This window comes from Arvicola amphibius, chromosome 1 (genome assembly GCF_903992535.2).
Source record: "Arvicola amphibius chromosome 1, mArvAmp1.2, whole genome shotgun sequence".
In the NCBI taxonomy this organism is placed as follows: Eukaryota; Metazoa; Chordata; class Mammalia; order Rodentia; family Cricetidae; genus Arvicola; species Arvicola amphibius.
In genome coordinates this window covers 162,989,810-163,009,006 of record NC_052047.1, presented here as the reverse complement: position 1 = coordinate 163,009,006, position 19,197 = coordinate 162,989,810, and the positions used below count along the sequence as shown (strand labels likewise).

General features: G+C 40.9%; 2 protein-coding genes across 2 annotated transcripts in view; both read left to right on the top strand.

The window, feature by feature from the left end:
- The window catches only part of C1H9orf85 (chromosome 1 C9orf85 homolog), a 54,300-nt gene extending 36,733 nt beyond the window's left edge, over positions 1–17,567 (top strand). Inside the window, exons 3-4 of the mRNA XM_038317709.1 lie at positions 15,920–16,033; positions 16,503–17,567. Coding sequence (XP_038173637.1) covers positions 15,920–16,033; positions 16,503–16,641 — 253 coding nt within the window. The 3' untranslated portion in view covers positions 16,642–17,567. The remainder of the gene's footprint in view (positions 1–15,919; positions 16,034–16,502) is intronic.
- On the top strand, positions 5,268–5,844 carry LOC119805937 (short transmembrane mitochondrial protein 1). The gene has a single exon (XM_038317710.1). It carries the CDS (start codon positions 5,304–5,306, stop codon positions 5,445–5,447), a length of 144 nt encoding a protein of 47 aa, XP_038173638.1. The 5' UTR covers positions 5,268–5,303; the 3' UTR covers positions 5,448–5,844.
- Positions 17,568–19,197: the final 1,630 nt, after the last annotated feature.

Sequence of the window (19,197 nt, the reverse complement as noted above, 5' to 3'; positions counted from 1 at the left end):
ATAAAAGGATATCAGAACAACAGGAATAAGAGATAGTCTTTTTCTGAGCTAAATATGAGTACCCATGGCCAAGGACATAGACTCGAGTTACCCTGAGTGGCATGCTCGCACATGGAAGTGTTTACATTAACTTCTATAGTCACAGAGCAAAAGAAAGACATCAAGACCCTTCCATATACACTGCTGAGGACAGTGGGTAGCCAGCTGCCTTGAAACAGGTTCATTCTGCAGGACTCAAGCTAGCTGAGCACACTGCTAGCCTTTAGCCTTTGGGGTGGTGTGAAAACTGGCCGTCTATCTAGTTAATACTTCTCAACAGTTTTTCTTGACAGTCAAAGGATATCCAGTCCGATACATAGGTGAGTGGCGGTGGCTGTTGACTCGGTATCTTCGGGTAATTTTGACTCTGTGTGTTAATCCTCCAGCTCCACAGTCACAGAAGTTTTAATTAGTTATCAGTCTGGTCTGTAGCATTTTCAATGTAGGTGTGGCTTTTTCAGGAAAATAGAGTCATACAGAAGTTCTGTATCCCTGAGTTTCTTAATAACCCAATTCTGAATGTGGGGGCTGAGCCTGTCCTCCCAGGGAAGACTGATGCAGGAAGATAGCTTGAGCTCGGGAGTTCAGGAACAGCCTGGTCGAAAACCACAAAAGAAAGCAAACAGGAAGGAGTACCGTTGCCCTCATTTTTCAGAGGAAACAAGTCAGTCGTTCACAGAAAATGTGGTAATTAGTGCCAGTACCTTGCTTGTCTGGCTCCGACACTGCATTCAATACCAGTCCATTGGCATTCACATGCGTTGGCTGAGCAGACACTACTGCAATACCAGTCTTTCTGACGTTGTAACTCTGTATACACAGATAGGTAACTTCCATGACACCCAAGGTGTTGTCCCTTCTATTCTTAGAGGCGGATGACTGCTGTGTGCCATTGACCAGTGCGAGCTGTCCCTCATCCTCCATATAATTGTAAAGTTCATAATTCAAGTGGTAAAAATTGGGTGTGTATGTGTTTATGGCCTGATGACTGGCTTTCTATGGATTGTTTTATTTTTACCAAGTAAATGTAGCACTTGGGTTATTTGTCCAGTTTGTAATTTCTCTTTTTATATTAAGGTGTTAGACCAAGTGGGAAAGACAATCTATTCATTACCTTTCACAAAATTTATTGACTTGGAAAAATATTGGCATGTTTAAGTATTGAATTATAGTTCACTAAATTTAGCAGTGTGAACCTTAAGTGATGTTCTGAATTTCACTGAAATAAATACATTAACAAAAAACAAATCTTTTTTAGCATATTCCTACTAGACAGTGAAATTTTCATTACTTACCACATGTATAATTAGGAAGAGGAATCATTCTGAAATACAGTAGGAGAAAGGGCATTTAATAATTAAGCCTTCATTGATGGGGTATTTAATAATTGAACTTTCTTAGAGGAATTTTAATTATGTGTAGGTGTGTGTGTCAACAGGTCTCCATAGAGGCCAGGGGTGTTGGATTCCCTGGAACTGGAATTACAGGCAGTTGTGAGCCTCCTAATGTGGATGTTGGAAACCAGGCTCAAGTCCTCTTAAACACTGAGCCATCTTTCTAGCTCCCTAAGTGTCAGGGTCCGGTGCTAGCCCGGACCATAAATTAATTCTCTACCAGACCCCAACATAAACTATCTCTCTCTGGACTGGCGTGGAGATGTGGAAATGAAGACACGACTCACATGATTTTATCGGGAGGGAGAGTCTCAGAGATCTCTCATGATATCCTGAGTTCACATCCTGAAAAATTCCTCCTTTTTTTTTCTCCAGTCTTTATACCAAAACTTAACTTAAGGGAGATACATTAGCACCTAAGGGATATTTAATAATTAACCCTTCATTTGTGGCGTGTTCTCTCTGTATAAGAAGTTCTCAGTCTGTGGGTCATGATATCCTGCATGTCATATATTTACATTACTATCTATAACAGTAGTAAAATTACAGTTATAACGTAACAATGAAATAATTTTATGGTTGGGAATAACCGCAGCATGAGGAACTGTATTAGCTGTTGGGGGTCTCGGCATTTTGAAGGTTGAGAACTGCTACTCTTAGTTTATCTGAAAATCCAGGTCAGTTTGTGATGACAGAGGTTAACGAATGAAGGTTGTTGAGCAGGGTATGGCATCTGGCAGAATCCAGAGATAAAGAAAGTAATGGCCTGAGCTGTAGCTGCTGTTTTCCACCTTCATCCCTGCAGCTGGACTCCAGCTTCCCATGATGCAGTGTGACTTAATGAACCAGGATTAGGGTTGACATTGCAGATCAATAAAGAACTTTTAGGAAGGATTCATCTCCTGGAATCATAAGCTGCCTTGTTATTATAGAACACTTTCCATTTCTCATATTTTAAAAATGCTTTTACTCTTTAGGCTTGGAAAATGATGTGTCCTCTGAAATTAGAAGTTGTTTTCTGTTGATGGGTAACCATAAGAATTATTTCCGTAGTTCTTTACAGAGAGAATTGTCGGGAAACTGACACAGTTTTGGGAAGGAGAGAAAAGAAATGAAAAGATCTCGATTATTTAGGGCTGACCTACAAAAGAGGTTGTCTTAGTCAGTGCATAGGTATTGCTGTGATCAAAGCAACTTTGAGGAAGGGTTTATTCAGCTTATGCTTCCACATCACAGTTCATCATCAAAGGACGTCAGCACAGGAACTCAAAACAGGGCAAGAACCTGGAGGCAGGAGCTGATGCAGAGGCATGGAGGGGTGCTGCTTAGTGGCTTGCTCATCATAGCTTGCTCAGCCTGGTTTCTTAGAGACCCCAGGGCTACCAGCCCAGGGATAGCACCACCCACAATAGACTAGGCCCCTCTTATTTACCACTGATTAAGAAAATGCACAGGCTTGCCTACAGCCTGATCTTATGGAAGCATGTTTTTAATGGAAGTTCCCTCCTCACAGATGATATTAGCTTGTATCAAGTTGACATAAAACTATCCAGTACAGAGGTCACTAATATCCTTATATTAAACTTAATATCCTTTCAAAACTGTGCGGAGCCTGGTGGCACATACTTGTAGTCCCAACACTTTGGAGATAAAGACAGGAGAATCAGGAGTTCAAGGTCATTCTTGGCTGCATTGTGAATTTGAGGCCAGCCTAGGCTACATGAGACCTTGTCTGAGAGAAAAACAAAAAAATCAAAACTATCACATCATTGCATTTTAGTACCCACCCCTTAAAGACACCTGCTAGAAAACTGTCTTACATGAACAAATTTTCTTTAGCTATAAGAACCAAGAAACTGAGCTGAATTTAAAGACAGTTTACTATAATTTTTTACTAGGAACAATAGATATTTGTTGGACAAGTCCAAGCTAATAGAGATACTATCCTAGGCATAGCTCTTTAATTTCTAATTTAAAAAAAAATGCAGAGATGCCCAGTAAGAAATATGGTTCAATTCACAATTATTTTAAATAGCATCTTCAATCCACAAGACACTGTACTTTATATGATAGAAAATATGAAGTATCACTGTCAGCAAGGAACTTATAATCTCTCTGGAGATTGAGGTCCATAGGCAATTCTTTTTTTAAAAAAATATTTATTTATTATCTATACAATATTCTTTCTGTATGTATGCCTGAAGGCCAGAAGAGGGCACCAGACCCCATTACAGATGGTTGTGAGCACCATGTGGTTGCTGGGAATTGAACTCAGGACCTTTGGAAGAGCAGGCAATGCTCTTAACCACTGAGCCATCTCTCCAGCCCCCCTACAGGCAATTCTTGAGCAGATGGCTAGAAGTGGTAATTAGTAGAAAGGGAGACCCCAGGCATACAAGATATGATTGCAGAGAAGTAATACAATAAGAACAAGAGAAAGGTTCAGAAACGTCATGAAACGCGATTAGGGGAGTGGTGTGATGATACTTACAGAGAACCTTGTAAAGAGTAGCCTGGGAAAGACGGGAAGATGAGCAGAGCCGTTCCCACCCCTCCATCGCGCACAAATGATGCGGTGACTGATGTGGGATTCCCCTCTGTATGCTATGAATGTGTCTTATTATCAGTAGGGAAACTGTTTCTGCCAATGGCTTAGCAGAGCCAAACAATGTTGTCATTAATATAGTTTCTGCTTCATTATTCGGGTCTGGGCAGCCGGTAAGGGTTCAGCGGCAGCCATCTTTCTCCTCCAGCAGCTACTTGATATCTCTTTGACTCTGCCTATTCTCTTTCTATCTCTGTTTTGATTTCCTGCCTGGCTTTACTCTGCTAAGCCATTGGCTGAAAAAGCTTCTTTATTAACCAATGATAATAAAATATATTCACAACATACAAAGGGGTATCCCACGTCAGGTAACTACTGTTCACAGCTCCTAGTACATTAATTTATTCTTTCTCTCTCTCTCTCTCTCTCTCTCTCTCTCTCTCTCTCTCTCTCTCTCTCTCTCTCTCTCCCTTTTTTTCTCCTGTTTGCTTGTTTAATAAGTCAGAGTCTCATGACTACCTTTAGACTACCCTTGGGCTCACTCCTGCCACCTCACCCTACCCAATGTGTAATGACAGATGTACCACCATGCCTCTATTGCTTGCCAGTCTGTAACTTTGGTAGTCCATGGAAGTGAATGATATTATATGCAACAATAGGTTTTGGTTGACCTCAAATATATATGTAACGAAGAGAAAACTAGACATAGAATTCATCATTCAATTTCTGACATCAAAAAAACTGGATCATCTTTTATTTTTATTCTTTCATCAAAATAAACACTTATCACCATTTATGTAAGAATTCCATGGCCCCGCTCCACCAGTCCCTCGCCTGGAAAGCATGTAAAACTAAGCTGTACAGCATGGCTATTGTGGAATATTAGTTAAAGATGGGTTACATTCTTTTATGCTATGGAATATATGTTTAATAATGCAAAGATGGCTTGTATTCTTCTCTGTTGCATTTGTTTAATTGTATAAAGCTGTGTTACTTTGCCTGTCTAAAACACCTGATTGGTCTAATAAAGAGCTGAACGGTCAGTGGCTAGGCAGGGGAGAGAAATAGGCAGAGCTGCCAGGCAGAGAAATAAACAGGAGAAGGGAGGAGCTAAAAAAAAGAGGAGAAAGAGAAGAGGACATTAGGAGCCAGCTACCCAGCCACAGAGGAAGAAGGGAAGAGAGACATATAGAATAAAGCAAGATAAAAGTCCAGAGGCAAAAAGTCTTCTATATTTATTTGGGAGCTGGGTAGTGGTCCCGCAAAGAGTTAAAAGAAACAAAAAACAGCCCTTTCACACCCTCCTCGCCCTCCCTACCGACATCATGCTCCAGTTCCTGCTTGGATTTACTTTGGGCAACGTGGTTGGAATGTATCTGGCTCAGAATTATGACATGCCAAACCTGGCCAAAAAACTTGAAGAGATTAAAAAGGACCTGGAAGCCAAGAAGAAATCCCCTAGTTCCTGATGCCTGCTCAGCACTGCGCTCTGGACCCAAGTTCCCTCCCGAGGGGCCTGCCTCCTTTATAGCCGCATCCCAAAGCTGTGTTCCTCCTCACCCTCAGACCTTGCCTGTTGCCTTAGAACCAACATGGGGCCAGAAGTCAAGGTTACCAGCAGCTTCCCTTCTTCCTGTAACTTCCGTCCAGCTGCTTCTGAGTCCTAAGACTGGAATATGGTGCTAGGTTAGCAATCACAATCTTTATTAGTGCTCACCTGCCTGTCCTCTGGAGCTACCACCTGTTGTCAAGAGAAGGATGAATGGATTTGGATAGCTGATGTCACCATCTAGCAGTTACAATAGGAGTGTGTTACATGTTTGTTACTAAATTCTGTTGTCAAAGTAATTAAAATCAATACGTTCAAGCCAAAAAAAAAAAAAACCCAAAAAACAAAACAACTACACATGATCTCTGCCTGTGCCTCTCACTTCCAGCCTTTCATCAGTGAGTCACAGAGAACTGTGTCCCTACATTGAAAATCACCTGCCCTAAACATTTCCATTTTCCTGTCAACAAACTGCTTTTGGCCAAAGGTGAATGTTTTGTATTCTTTTAAGAATTATCAAGCCTTTAATCTCAGCACTCTGAGGCAGAGGCAGGCAGATCTCTCTGAGTTCAAGCCTAGCCTGATCTGCAGAGTTCCAGGGCAGTCAGGGTTTTGTGGAGACCATGTCTCAAAATGGTGGTGGTGATAAATTATCCTACTTCAGGCAATTTCTGCAGTAAGGGGAGGTAGTATCACCTGTCTGTTTAGTCTGGAGTGTATAATCTGGAGATCCCAGGAAATGAATTCTAACTACTACATAGTTTTTTGGAATGGGGGTGGGGGTAAGTGTTTTCCTTAAAAAAACACTTAAAAATCTAGTGGGAGCTAATCTTATAGTTTAGTTTTAGACTCTCCTTCTTGTAAACAACATAGGTTGCCTATTCCAATTGGAGGAAGTACCTCGTGGATCTGCCAATATTGAGTTTCTCTCATTTGCATATCAGAGGGTGAGGTGCTGACAGTCACTGTTTACCACCGTGTCCAGTCATCCTGTGTGCACATACCACAGGGGACTAATGATGGCCACGGTCAGAACATAGTAACCAGGAAGCTAAGGCAGATTTGCAAAAGCAACAGAGGGAAATTTGTTTCTGTCAACTGCTAATGTGTTTGCTGTTTATCCCAGTGGATCCCCTTGGAGATCTTTTTGCTATCAAACAACATAAGTCCTGCGGTTTATGTTTAACTGAGTTTGCTAGGGCAGTGGATACAATGTAATTCAGGTAATTTGTAGAACCCAGTACCAGTGATTCGTTTTGCTCAAGTGTCAAGAGTGTGGGAACCCATTATGAAGAGTGAGACTCAAAGGAGTTAGAGTGACTTCCAACAATGGTGTGACAGGGACTAGTCTCCCATTCCAAGTCATGTTCTTTTCTACCGTTTTATTTTCAAAATATTTTCTAGAACTTGCTATGAGACATTGAAAACTCCCAGTCTGTCCTGATTTTGAGTAGTCAGCACTTTTTTCCTTTTGTGTTTTACATTGTACAGACTATGCCATTTTTAGAGATGTTAGTTATTGAGTCCTTTATCAGTAAATGTGATCTATAAGAGCAAATTGTGTTTTAATTTAGCCACATTAAACTGATTAGTTGTAATATATACATAGCCAAAACAGTTTGAGTGATTGTTTCTGACAGTTCTCTCTCTCTCTCTCTCTCTCTCTCTCACACACACACACACACACACACACACACGCATGCGCACACATGCAGAGATAAATAGAGAAAGATAGAAAATATGAAAAGGAGGAAAACTAAGATTAACACCGTGATGTTTCTTTAATAAATGTAATAAATGCAGCATTTTTTCAAGGAAAATTAAGAAAAATAAATATTTAGGCAATTTAAAGTTATTCCATATCACAAATTTTATAAGGAAGAGTACTCGGGAGTGATTAGAGATTTATAGCAAGTTTTAAAGATGCTTTAAAATACTTTATGGGTTTTCTGCAGTTTGGAATGGATGACTGTTAAAGTGTTACATAAACTGTGCTCACACAGTTTAATAATGAAGGTCCTTTGTGTTGAGTTTTTAAAACCTGCAGACCTCTGTAGCTGGGGAACTCTGCTGTACTCACTGAGTGTGCACAGAGCCTCGACTATGCCTTTTGAAAGGAAGGGCACACTAGCATTGCTCTTGGGAGACAGAAGATGGAGACTGTAAAGAATGTTGTCATTCATGTTCCCACAGACGTACCTCACCTCTATAGAAAGTGAAATGCTGTTTAAGTGAGTCTCTTTCCTATTTTTATGCAGGGATACTATCCTAACAAAACTTGGTTTCAGAAGTAATTTAACTTTGAAAAGATTGTAATCAGATTTCATTCTGTTCTCAGAATTGGTCATTGTAAACTCCACCAAGGGCTTAGAAACTCTTACTTAGGAATGAAGGTTTTTTTATTATGATAGATGTCAAGAGCTCTCAAATGTTTGTGGGCATAAGAATTTTCTAACGAGTGTAGCAGATTCGTGGGACTCATTCCCAAGATTTTGGTTATGTAAACAGTGCATTTAACAACTGGTGTTTAGCATGCTGATGTGGGGTTGATTCCTAAGAGTCACCTTGTAAGACAGGCTGGCCAGCTAAAGGATCAGGACCCTTTTGACTGCAGACTGCCAAACAAATCTTAACTCTGGGAGTTCCCATGAATACTATTTAAACTCTGCTTTAGCAATTTAAATACTTAAAGATTTGTTGTTTCTTGAGGTCTCTAACATAAGACAAATATTTATCAAAAGGAAAACATGCTGTCATTTCCTTGAATTATCAGATGACCCAAACCGAGAGAGACTTAACATTGTTTCAGGACTAAGAAATTAAAGCTAAAAGTGTTGTGGAAAATTTCATAATCCATTGGAATGATTGGGTTGTTTTCCTCGTGATCCTAATGGTGTGATCTTTAAGTCTGTTTTTAATACAGAATAATGTAGTAAAGCTTTTTAAAATGCTAGAATCCAAGTATACTAAGACAATTTACCACAGAAATTTTAATAACTGTTTTTATTTAGCTCCTATGTCTGAGGTCTTTATTATCCTAGTGTGTAATTTGTGCACTCTAAAGTTCACCCTGTGCTGTGTACGGTTGAAGTTTTAACCTATGCAGTTGTGCCATGGGTATCATGTGGGAGATAAGGAACTGTAATTACCCACGACTTTCTTATTGTCACTTTAGAGTCAGTTCCTACCCTTTGCTGGCAAGCACTGATCTGTTTTCCTTCTCTGTTTGCCGTTCCTGAATGCCAGATGTGGGGAACCTTACAGTGCAGATGTGAGTGCTACTTCTGTGTGAAGTTCATCCATAGTGTACGCCCAGGGCCTCTTGCTGAGTAGGAGTCCGTTGAAAGGAGAGCAGTGAGTTTTACATACTGGCCAGCTGAGAAGCATTTAGGGTGTGCTGTATTTTACCTCTTTAAAGTTAAACCATTGTTAATCTAAGACAGGGTTTTGTATGAACAATAGTTTTCATTTTTATCAAATAAGGATACCATAGTGAGGTATTGGGTTGTTAAGTTAGGCACTGTGTGTGTATAATGTATGTGTGTGTGTGAAAATATGTGAGCTGCCAGGGCTAGGGAAATGACTCTGGGGAAGGTCACTGGTGTGTAAGCATAGGCTCTGATGCTAGCTCTCAATTGGGCAAGATGAGTGTAGGCCCCACAGGTGCCTTTAACTCCCGTTGTGTGGGGAGTAGAGACAGGATGATCACTGAGGTTGGCTAGGTGCGAACCCAGCTCCAGGTTTAGGTTCAGTGAGAGACCCTGTCAAAAAGGAGGAAGGGAGAAAGGGAGGAGGGGAGGAAGAGAAGAGAAGAGAGAGATCATTCTTCTCCTGTCTCAGGGAGTGTGCACACAGGCCTGTGCACCTGAATTCACATGGACATATAACACACACACACACGCATGTATGCAGAGAGAGAGAAAGAGAGATTGCAAATTGCTTTCCAAACTTGCCATTCCTCTCTGTGCTTGCCCACAGTATATAGGCGTCCTATGTTATCATTACCACTGGATGTTATTGTTGTTGCTTTTGTTTTATTCTGTTGTAGTCCTCAGTGAGTAGTGGAGCCTCGCTGTGATTTCAGTTAGCATTTCTCTAGTGACCCACCAGTCATGCAGGCGTCTTCGTGTGCTCATTTGCATCTTTATTTCTCATTTATTGAAGACTCTGTTATGATCTTAACAGACGTGAAGCTCATCTTTCCCAAGTGGTTTGATAGTACTAAATTTTTAACTTCTTCTGTATCACTTAGCAGTAGTGGGGAGAGGCCTGAGCCAGCCCCACACTGCCACCCAGCACAGACTGAGGGGTTCTTTTCAGAGATCCTCATTCAGGTGAAGCTGGGACTCCTCTCTGCGGGGGGTGGTGGGGAAATGAAGCAAAGCTGAATTATAATGGGAAGAAGGTTTATAGACTTCAGCCCGGGATTGTTAGAGAGAGATGCTGGGGACGAGTGAGCTGTGCTCAGTGCTGTGTAAGGTTGGGGCAGTGCTGGAGATACAGTGCTTTGGAGGCTTTTTGAATGGCATTGATTAAAGGGCCTCTGAGAAACTCTCCCCAGTTTCCATAAGTGAGATGGTATGGGCTCCGAAGGGGCTTTGATTTCCTTGCAGTCCCATAAAGCAATAGCAGGGTCATAAGGGTTGTGCAAAAAAAGGGACTTCTTTTAAAAATGTAAGTGGAAGGGTTCTTGCGAGAGTTCTGTAAAAGCAGATCTACAACTGGGAAAGGAGAGGGACAATATACTTAGGCTTTAAGCCAACTCTTTGCTATTTTAATATTCTTTTTTACTTAAGAAGTTTCCATACAATATGTTTTGATCGTATTCTTTTATTTTCTTCAACTCCTTTCAAATCCTTCCACTATTTGTGATTGATAACCAGTGGAAAGGGAAAAAAAACATTTTTTCCGGTAGAGAAAGTTTGATATTTCACCCACACTCCAGGGCGGGCCTGTGCCCAGGGGCAGTTGGCCAACACAGAACTGACCGCGTGCTTTTTTGTGTAGTTTTTATTTATTTATTTTTTGCTATTTTTAACATTCTTATTTAAAACACCTATGTATTAAATAGCTGTTACCTGTGTGGGCAACTTTCATAGCAGATGTTAATTGTCCTGTAGTTCTTAACTGTTAGCTTCACCAGGATTCCTGAGTAGGGGTCACCCTTCCTGTGTCACCTTCAATCTCCCTGTCCCTGTATCCACTGTCTCTTTGTGAGTACAGAGAAAATGTGTGGTTTGATAGTATTCACAGCTAGCTTCTGACTCTTCCCACATTCTCACTGCATTTTAATTAATTTCCTTGGTTTTTATTGAGCTTAGCAACATACTAGAATATTGTCCATACAGAGGTAAGTTTAAAAAAATAGTTTATGTCTTCTAGGAATTCCAACCTATTAAACAGATACATCTTTAAATAAGTAGTTGGAGGGGCTGGAGAGATGGCTCAGAGGTTAAGACCATTGCCTGCTCTTCCAAAGGTCCTGAGTTCAATTCCCAGCAACCACATGGTGGCTCACAACCATCTGTAATGGAGTCTGATGCCCTCTTCTGGCCTACAGGCATATACACAGACAGAATATTGTATACATAATAAATAAATAAATATTTAAAAAAATAAGTAGTTGGATTACTATGCCATTTTTTCTTTTACTGAAAATAGATTCCCCCCTCACATCATCTGTTCTGATTATGGTTTCCCTTCCCTCTACTCTTCCCAACCCCTTCCTACTTCCCTTCCCATTGGATTCACCCTGTTGGCTGAGGTTGCTTGTTCTTTTCTGGCTGCTCAGACCTGAAATCACACAGAAACTGTATTAATTACAATATTGTTGGGCAAATAGCTTAAGCATATTTCTAGCTATCTTTTACATCTTAAATAAACCCATTTCTATTTTATATTTTACCACAAGGCTTGTGGTTTACTGGTAAGGTTTCAGCTGGCAGCTCCCGTCTTTCTCCTCCGGCAGCTACATGGTGTCTCTTGACACCATTTGCTGCAGGGGAGCTACATCTCTGATGAGGGCTGAGCAAGGCACTGATCTATGAGTATAGCAGAGTGTCATTAGAAGTCATTTTATCCCTATGCTCTTTAGTAGAACAGTAGTATTTGATTTTATTCCAGGTCCTTGGGCTATCTAGTCTCAGGTTCTTGGTCACCCAATCAGTGTAAAGTATGGGTTCCATCTTGTGGAGTAGATCTTAAGTCAAATTGTTGCTCCCACAAGCTTTGCGCCACCATTGCCTTAGCATACCCTGCAGGCAAGATACCATTGAAGATCGAAGGGCTTGTGGGTGGGTTGGCATTTATGTTTCTCCTTCGGTAGTATGCAGAGGTATCTTCCTGTACCAGAGACACTAGCGTATAGGGGTAAAGGCTCTGTGTAGGTACCAGCTGGCTTCTCCATATTCCATGAGTTGTGTAGGTGTGTCTTCATCAACAGGTCCTTGCTGTCAGCTTGTGGAAAGAAGCTTTTAGTCTTGGCAACAGCTTGGGTTATTTGGGGATTCCCATAGGACCCCTTTGCCCAACAACTCAACTAGATGTAACCCAGTCCTGGTATTAGAAGCTTCATTTGGTGACAAGAAATGGCTAGTTGGGGCTCTGTCTCTCTTATTATTTGGTGATTTCATTTATATTGTCTTAATATATGTATATAACTAGAGAAGTTTTGCCGGGCGGTGGTGGCGCACGCCTTTAATCCCAGCACTCGGGCGGCAGAGGCAGGTGGATCTCTGTGAGTTCGAGGCCAGCCTGGTCTACAAGAGCTAGGTCCAGGACAGGCTCTAAAAAAGCTGCAGAGAAACCCTGTCTTGAAAAACCAAAAAAAAAAATAACTAGAGAAGTTTCTACTGTTTGTTTTCCATATTACCCCTCAAATGGCCCTTAATTTTAGCTGTGTCTCTCATATTCCTTACCTCACCCCCAGCCCTTTTCCTCCCCATTTGATTGTCCCACTCAAGCATCTCCATTATCTGTCACTATCTATTCTATTCTTTCTTAACGAATCTACGTTCCCTCCCCATTTGATTGTCCCACTCAAGCATCTCCATTATCTGTAACTATCTATTCTATTCTTTCTTAACGAATCTACTACGTTCCTCCCTGTTGTTTCTCCATCAGCACAATGGCTGCACCTGAATCTACTGCTGTTTCAGCCAGTAATTGCAGCTCCACAGTTACTGGCCCTCTTCTCAGGCTGGACTTTTATATCCCACGCCTGATCTGCCTCCTGCCCTTGCCGCCAAATATAGTTTTAACTAATTCTCTATTGTTCTTCTTATCAATAAGACTTGGGAGTCAGAGGCTGGGGTGAGAAATCTGCTGACTCAGAGAGGTTGACTTAAGAGGCTGACCTTCCCTCTTTGCTGGCGTATTAGAAAAAGAGAGCATCGTTTTTCTCTTACAAAATGAAAAAGACTGCCACACTCAAAGTCCCTCCTACTACTTCCTGTGTGTCTCTCTATCCATCTTCTAGAGTCTGAGTCTTTATGATTAATTTCTGTCAACTATTTGCTGACTCTGCCTCCTGACCCTGTTTTATTTAATTAACACAAATGCATACTCGGGCTTAACAGTGTGATCAAATATCCCACAACAGCCCGACCCCAGGTCCCTTCCTCTGTACCTCACCTCTGTGCTTTGTAGCTTGGCTGGCATTGACTTGACAGATTAAGTCCATGCACAAGCAAGACTTTCTACTTCTGGGTTACCTCACACAGGATGATTCCAGTTAAACCTGAAGTGGCCATATTTTTTCTTAGAACATAGTTTTATGAACCTTTTTTGGGTTTTAGTGCTGAATCAGCCTTGTGTTCTCAGGACAAACCCCTCTATCCAAGATGTATGTATCTCAAGATTTCATTTGCTAACAGTTTTGCTGGGTTTTTTTTTTTTTGAGAAAAAATAATTTATTGCTCATAGTAGTTAAAATTGTGTTTTATTGCAATTTTGTTGTTTCTTAATATCAAAGAAAATACATCACTTGCTTCTGTTGGTGGATTTTTGATCAGCTCTTTATTTTTACCTCATAAAACATGTGTTACATCCGAGGCAATGAAGCGTTTTTGCACATCCCTTGTTAGGGACTGATGTATAGGTGGTGATGAGCTCAGCCCAGTGCCCACTTACCATTCTGGAAATCCTGGAGCCCCTCTAAGCTTCTGCTCCAGCCTCTGCTCGGCATTATCTAAAAAAATAACTTTTTCCAGAGGGTTTTCGTTTGTTTGTTTGTTTTATTTTGTTTTTGTACTGATCTGTGGCAGGAATCATGGCTGCTGTAGCTTTACAAAATGCATTTCTTAGGTAATAAAGTTGGAAGTTGACACACCTTGATGCATGAGCTGCAAAGTGGATGTTGTGTTAGCAGGCATGAAAATACACACATCTCCTTGTCTCTGTCAGCACTCTGGTGAGCAGGGGCATTCTAGAAAAGCAGTAGATCTCTACAGTGGGCTTAAACAGGTGTGTCCTGATCCTGGTCTTGTTCGCCCGTGGAGCACAGCCGGGCACGTTGAGTCTAACTCCTCCAGAACCCCAGATTTCCAGTGCTACGTGAGCACTGGCTTTTTGTTTAACATCAACAGCTACACTGGCCCCTGACAAAACAGGTGGCAAGCCTTGAAACCCGGAACTGACTTCTCCCTATCTATAAAAGTCCTGGGCCTCGTCCTGTTCACTAGTGTGTTTACATTGGGAACCTGCACTTAACTAGATCACCTCCATTGCTGTGGTCCTAGATCAGACCTTGAACATACACATTAAAGATGGCCTCTTCCCTTTAAACTCCATAGACCAACACCAGCCGTCCTCAGCTCCCTTGTGCGGCTCTCCCCACCTTCTTAGTCGCTGTAAGGACTTGTTCCGGATTTGGCTTTGGTTTGTGAGAATGGGGCAGGCTGGAACTTTTATCTTCGCCAGTGTAATCTCTACCACAACGTTGTTCCTGACTTGTCATCCCTGTGTTTACTAGAGTAGCATTTTTAATTCCCGTCAAGAACTTTTCTTTGCCTTTACAGTCTAACTAACCATTTCGTTCTAGCCCTCTGCACACCTTTATCGCACTGTGTAATTGTTTCTAGGTTTTGATTTAAAAGAGAGATCAGTGGCTCCCATTCACTTGAGCAGTTCAGGGCCTGTTCAGCCATGGGTGACCTAATTTCAGTACACAAGTAGGAAAGGATGGGGAGGGGGAGGAGGCCGCAATGGTGCCTGGTAAGCAGATCATTAAAGCCCATGTGACACCAGTTCCTTTGCTGTGTTATATATCACAGTTATTGGTGTCCTGAGCCAGGTAGAACAGCAACACACAGGTTATCACAATAATCACAGATTATCACAACAGACATAATAATAAAAACATTTGAATTATTAAAGTCAGAGAGACTTTTAGTAGACATTGCATTGATTTGTTGGAATATTGCCTTATTGATTGCCTTATTGACAACACTAGTCCATAAACATGGGGCATATTTCCATATACCTATGTCTTCAGTTTTTTAATTAAAATGTTTCTTCATTGATCATGTTTCCCCTTTCCCAGTGCCTCCGACATCCTACCCACCCAATTTCATGCCCCCCGAAAAATAAACAAGAAGCAAAAATAAAATCATCAACAACAAAATACAAGAAACAAAAAAACTCACAAAATGAAAATCAAAACAAAGAATACCAAAATAAAGTTTACAAATACCATTGAGTTCATTTTATTTTGGCCAATTACCCTGTGCATGGGACCTGCCCTGGATGTGGTTGATACAGCCAGTGTAGGTGTTTGGTTTAGTTCTGTGTATTGGGTTTATATAGCATTTTTGTTAATTACTTTATTCTTTTTCTGGATTGTATATTGTATATTGTTTTTTGCATGTAGATATTATTTTAATAAGTTTTTGATGACACTTAAAAACCTTAAGGAGGTGGTTGTACCACAACCAGCAGATGTGAGTTGTGGTACAGAAATACTGTTACTTGAAGTGGTGTAAGCGTCTGAGCTTGACATTAGGGACTAGGGAGACAGATCCATCAGTGAAGTGCTTGCTGTGTAAGTGTGAGTACCTGAGTTCAGTCACCAGAGCCCACATGAAAAACCAGGTGCCAAGCCGTGCTGTGAGCTTACGATCCCCAGTGTGGGGAAGTGGAGACAGGCAGGTGTACATGGTAAACTCCGAGACAGTGAGAGACTCTGTCTCAAAGAACAAGGTGATGATATCCGAGAGATGATACCTCAGGTTGCCCTCTGGCCTCTACACACATGTGCATGCAAGCGCACACACTCCCACAGAAGATAAACATCTGAGCTTTAAGTCAAGCTTTCAACTTTTTTCAGCCACAGCTTCTTACCAAATCAAGATCTTAGTAGTAAAAATCAGTATTAATTTTCCCTTTCTCTTTCAGTGTTAAATGTTTACAGAAGACAGTAAAGGACTCTTACCACATAATATGTAGACCATGTGCCTGTGAACTTGAAGTTTGCGCAAAATGTGGAAAGAAAGAAGACGTTGTTATTCCGTGAGTATTTCCTTTTACATTGGGGTTTGTTTTTAGTCATCATCCATGAGCTTTCTCTAGGCAGCACTAACTCAGTTTAAAGTTGTGTGTCTGCCATTAATACAAGCACTTTTCTTCATAGCAGGAAAAGGGTCACAGTTTTATCAATTTTTTTCTATTAGAGTATAAGATAACATTTGTATGTTTAAGAACATCGACTCTTCAGCCTTGCGCTTCATACTCATTCTGAAGAATGACTTTTTTCGGAGCAGTCCTCCCTAGTGGTCTCTTTACTCACCTGGAGCCACTCTTCTCACAGCAGCCTTGGAAGTGCTGACTCAAGCTAAGCTCGTCTTTAGGAGAGGCTCTTCTCTGGTTTTCTGTAGGCTCCTGATAGGAAGAAACAAGGAGAGGCTTTTTTAACCACCACCGTTAAATAATGAAAGCCTGGGTAATAATTATAAACTTTTCTTCTTTTTCTTCTATTTAGGTTTAATAAAGAACCAGAAAATTCAGCAAATACTGAAAATCAAGGTTCTAACCGTAGACGAAGCTGCAAAGGGAAGGAAGACAGTGATGAGGATTTAGACGCTGACGCTGACTCGGATGGGGAGGGTGGGGCCTCTTAGGTGGCCTGACCGCACCGAGTCAGCTGCAGAGGGCTCGGCAGACACAGAGACATCCAATGTGGGAGTCCGAAAAGGCTGTCCAAAACAGGCAGAGATGACGCGTGCGCAGTATAGATTATTTATAGCATTTTATAGCATTTGAATAACAGAAACTTTCAGGTTTTCACAATAAAACTTGAGCTGCATATACAGAAGAATATGTACAGAAACTTCCTGTGGCCTGTTGTACAATCTATGAAAATTGTTTAGAAAAGCATATTATCTAATGTCAAACTATCCAGTGTTGAGAAATGCTGATTGTACAGAACTATCTCTTGGAAAATTAAGATGATTAACTCATAGTGAGTACATTTTTGTCGCCTGACCTGACGTGTGTAACTTCTTAGCAAAAGCCCCCTCATATCTTACAAAGTAACACAAACACACATATAAAATCAGGTGTAGTGATTTTCCTTCAAAAATATGTTTATATATGCCATCCCATTGTTTTTACCTTTTCTAATTTGGAAATACATACTCAGGAAAAAAATGTGTGGACTATATAGTTAATAACTGGAAAGGAAACAACCCTTCATACTCGATGGAGATACAGTGTCAGACGCTCCGGTGATGCTCTTCCATGTAAGCTATTGCATTGCTCTGAGTTCTCACTTTGCTGCCAGTGGTTCTACATGTGGGCAGTGTAGGTTAGCTTTGTGTGATTGCTGAATGTGTGTCCTTATGCTTAAATCCTAAAGCTATAGAAAGATAGGGAGGCAATACAATGAACTTTTCTACACTCTGTTCATCAATTCCCAATTTTAAAGTTTTATTATGTTTTCTTTGTGTCTTAATCTCCACATATGTATTTATGACATGTATGTATGTGTATATATGTGTGTATATATTGTCTGAACCATTGAAATAAATGTGAAACCCTGGCTTTAGACTTGTGTGTATGGCTTTTTTATTGTTCTAAATTTGGAAATTGATCCACGTTCTTATAGAAGCTATGATTTGCTCATCTTACATTTTTGTACATTGCTTTGATGTTGAGGTTTTTGGGTTTGACTGGTTTTCCTGATGCACACAATACCCATATAAAATGAAGCAGGATTAGAAATTATTGAAGATATTTTAATTTAGGCTTAAACTCAAAGCTCAAGAGATACTTTAAGAGTATCATACTTAAGACTATGAGTGTGAACTTCTTAAAAAGAAAGAGGCACAGAAAGCAGGGTGTTACCAAGTGTGAATATGGGCTCAAGGGAGAGTGAGCAGTTACCTGTCTTGGAATTAGCCTTATGTACTCATGGGTTGCATCTCATGTTTCCTAAGTGTATTAATTACTTTAAGTTGCTGTGATAAAATACCATGGCCCAAACAACTTATAGAAGAGTTTATTTGGATTTCTAGGTCCAAGGAGATAAAGTTCATTGTAGTGGGGAGGCATGGCAGCACGCAGGCATGGCAGCTGCCACTGGGAATGGAGCCATCTTTCAGTTCTCATAGCTGTTCCAGTGACTCACTCCCTCCAGCAAAAGCATGCCTCCAACTGGGGACCAAGGGTTCAAATATCCAAGTCTCTGTTCTCATTCAAACCACTACAGTGTTTTAAAAAAATCCCCTCTCTCTTGGTGAGATGGCTCTGCCATGAATGGAATCATAACCTGATCATGTAAAAGCAGAAGCCACTGCATAAGATAGGGGACTTGGTGCATGCCCGTCCTATAGAGTTTCTGTGAAACTCCTCGAAAATGACAGATTTGTGCTGGGAAGAACAAAGGCCTCGACAGTTGTTGACTGTGTTGGAGTCCTTGCTCTGCTGCCGGCGAAGGCTTCAGCTAGATTCCAAGGCAAGGGTTTTTTCTCTGTCTCCTCAGTCTCCAAACCCTCCCTGTCTTTTTATCTTTCCTTAGTAGCCGATTTTAATGTGTGCAGCAATATCTCTTATTCCCCTTTTGTTTATCGACTATGGGTTTTGGTAGTAGATGGTATTAGGTTTTTTTTTTTTTTTTTTTTTTTTTGTAGATTGATCGGGTTGTTTTAAAGATACATTGAAATGCATATGTAATATGAATTTACTTCAATTGCTGAGATTAAAGGCATGTGCCACTGCTGTTTCTGATTCTTTACCTAGAGAGAAATGTGTAAGGAAGAGCGTCCCGCAGAGGCACACACCACAGCTGCATTTATCTCTGTAGGACTAAGAATAGTTGTTTTGCTTGCCTTGGGAAGTGGACCTTGAAATATTTAGTTCCTCTGTGCTTCTTTAAAAACTATCCTTTCTAAAGCCAGGTGTGGTGGCTGGCACACACCTTTAATAGTTGCAGTCAGGAAGCAGAGGCAGGTGGATATGGAGTTCGAGGCCAACCTGGTCTACATAGTGAGTGAGTTCCAGGATCGCCGTGGCTATCCTGGGAAACCATGTCAGAATTACCCTTTCTAGCCAGAAACTTTCTTGTTGTAATTCAGCATGTGGAAATTATGAAACAACCACGTTTCATTTTATTGTAATAAATCAGTGCCTAGTGAAAGTTCCCCTGCCTTGATATTCAGATAATCCGAACCACTGTG

What these genes read in the sequence shown, in the direction of transcription:
- LOC119805937 (XM_038317710.1), top strand. Translation starts at nt 5,304, where the DNA reads ATGCTCCAGTTCCTGCTTGGATTTACTTTGGGCAACGTGGTTGGAATG.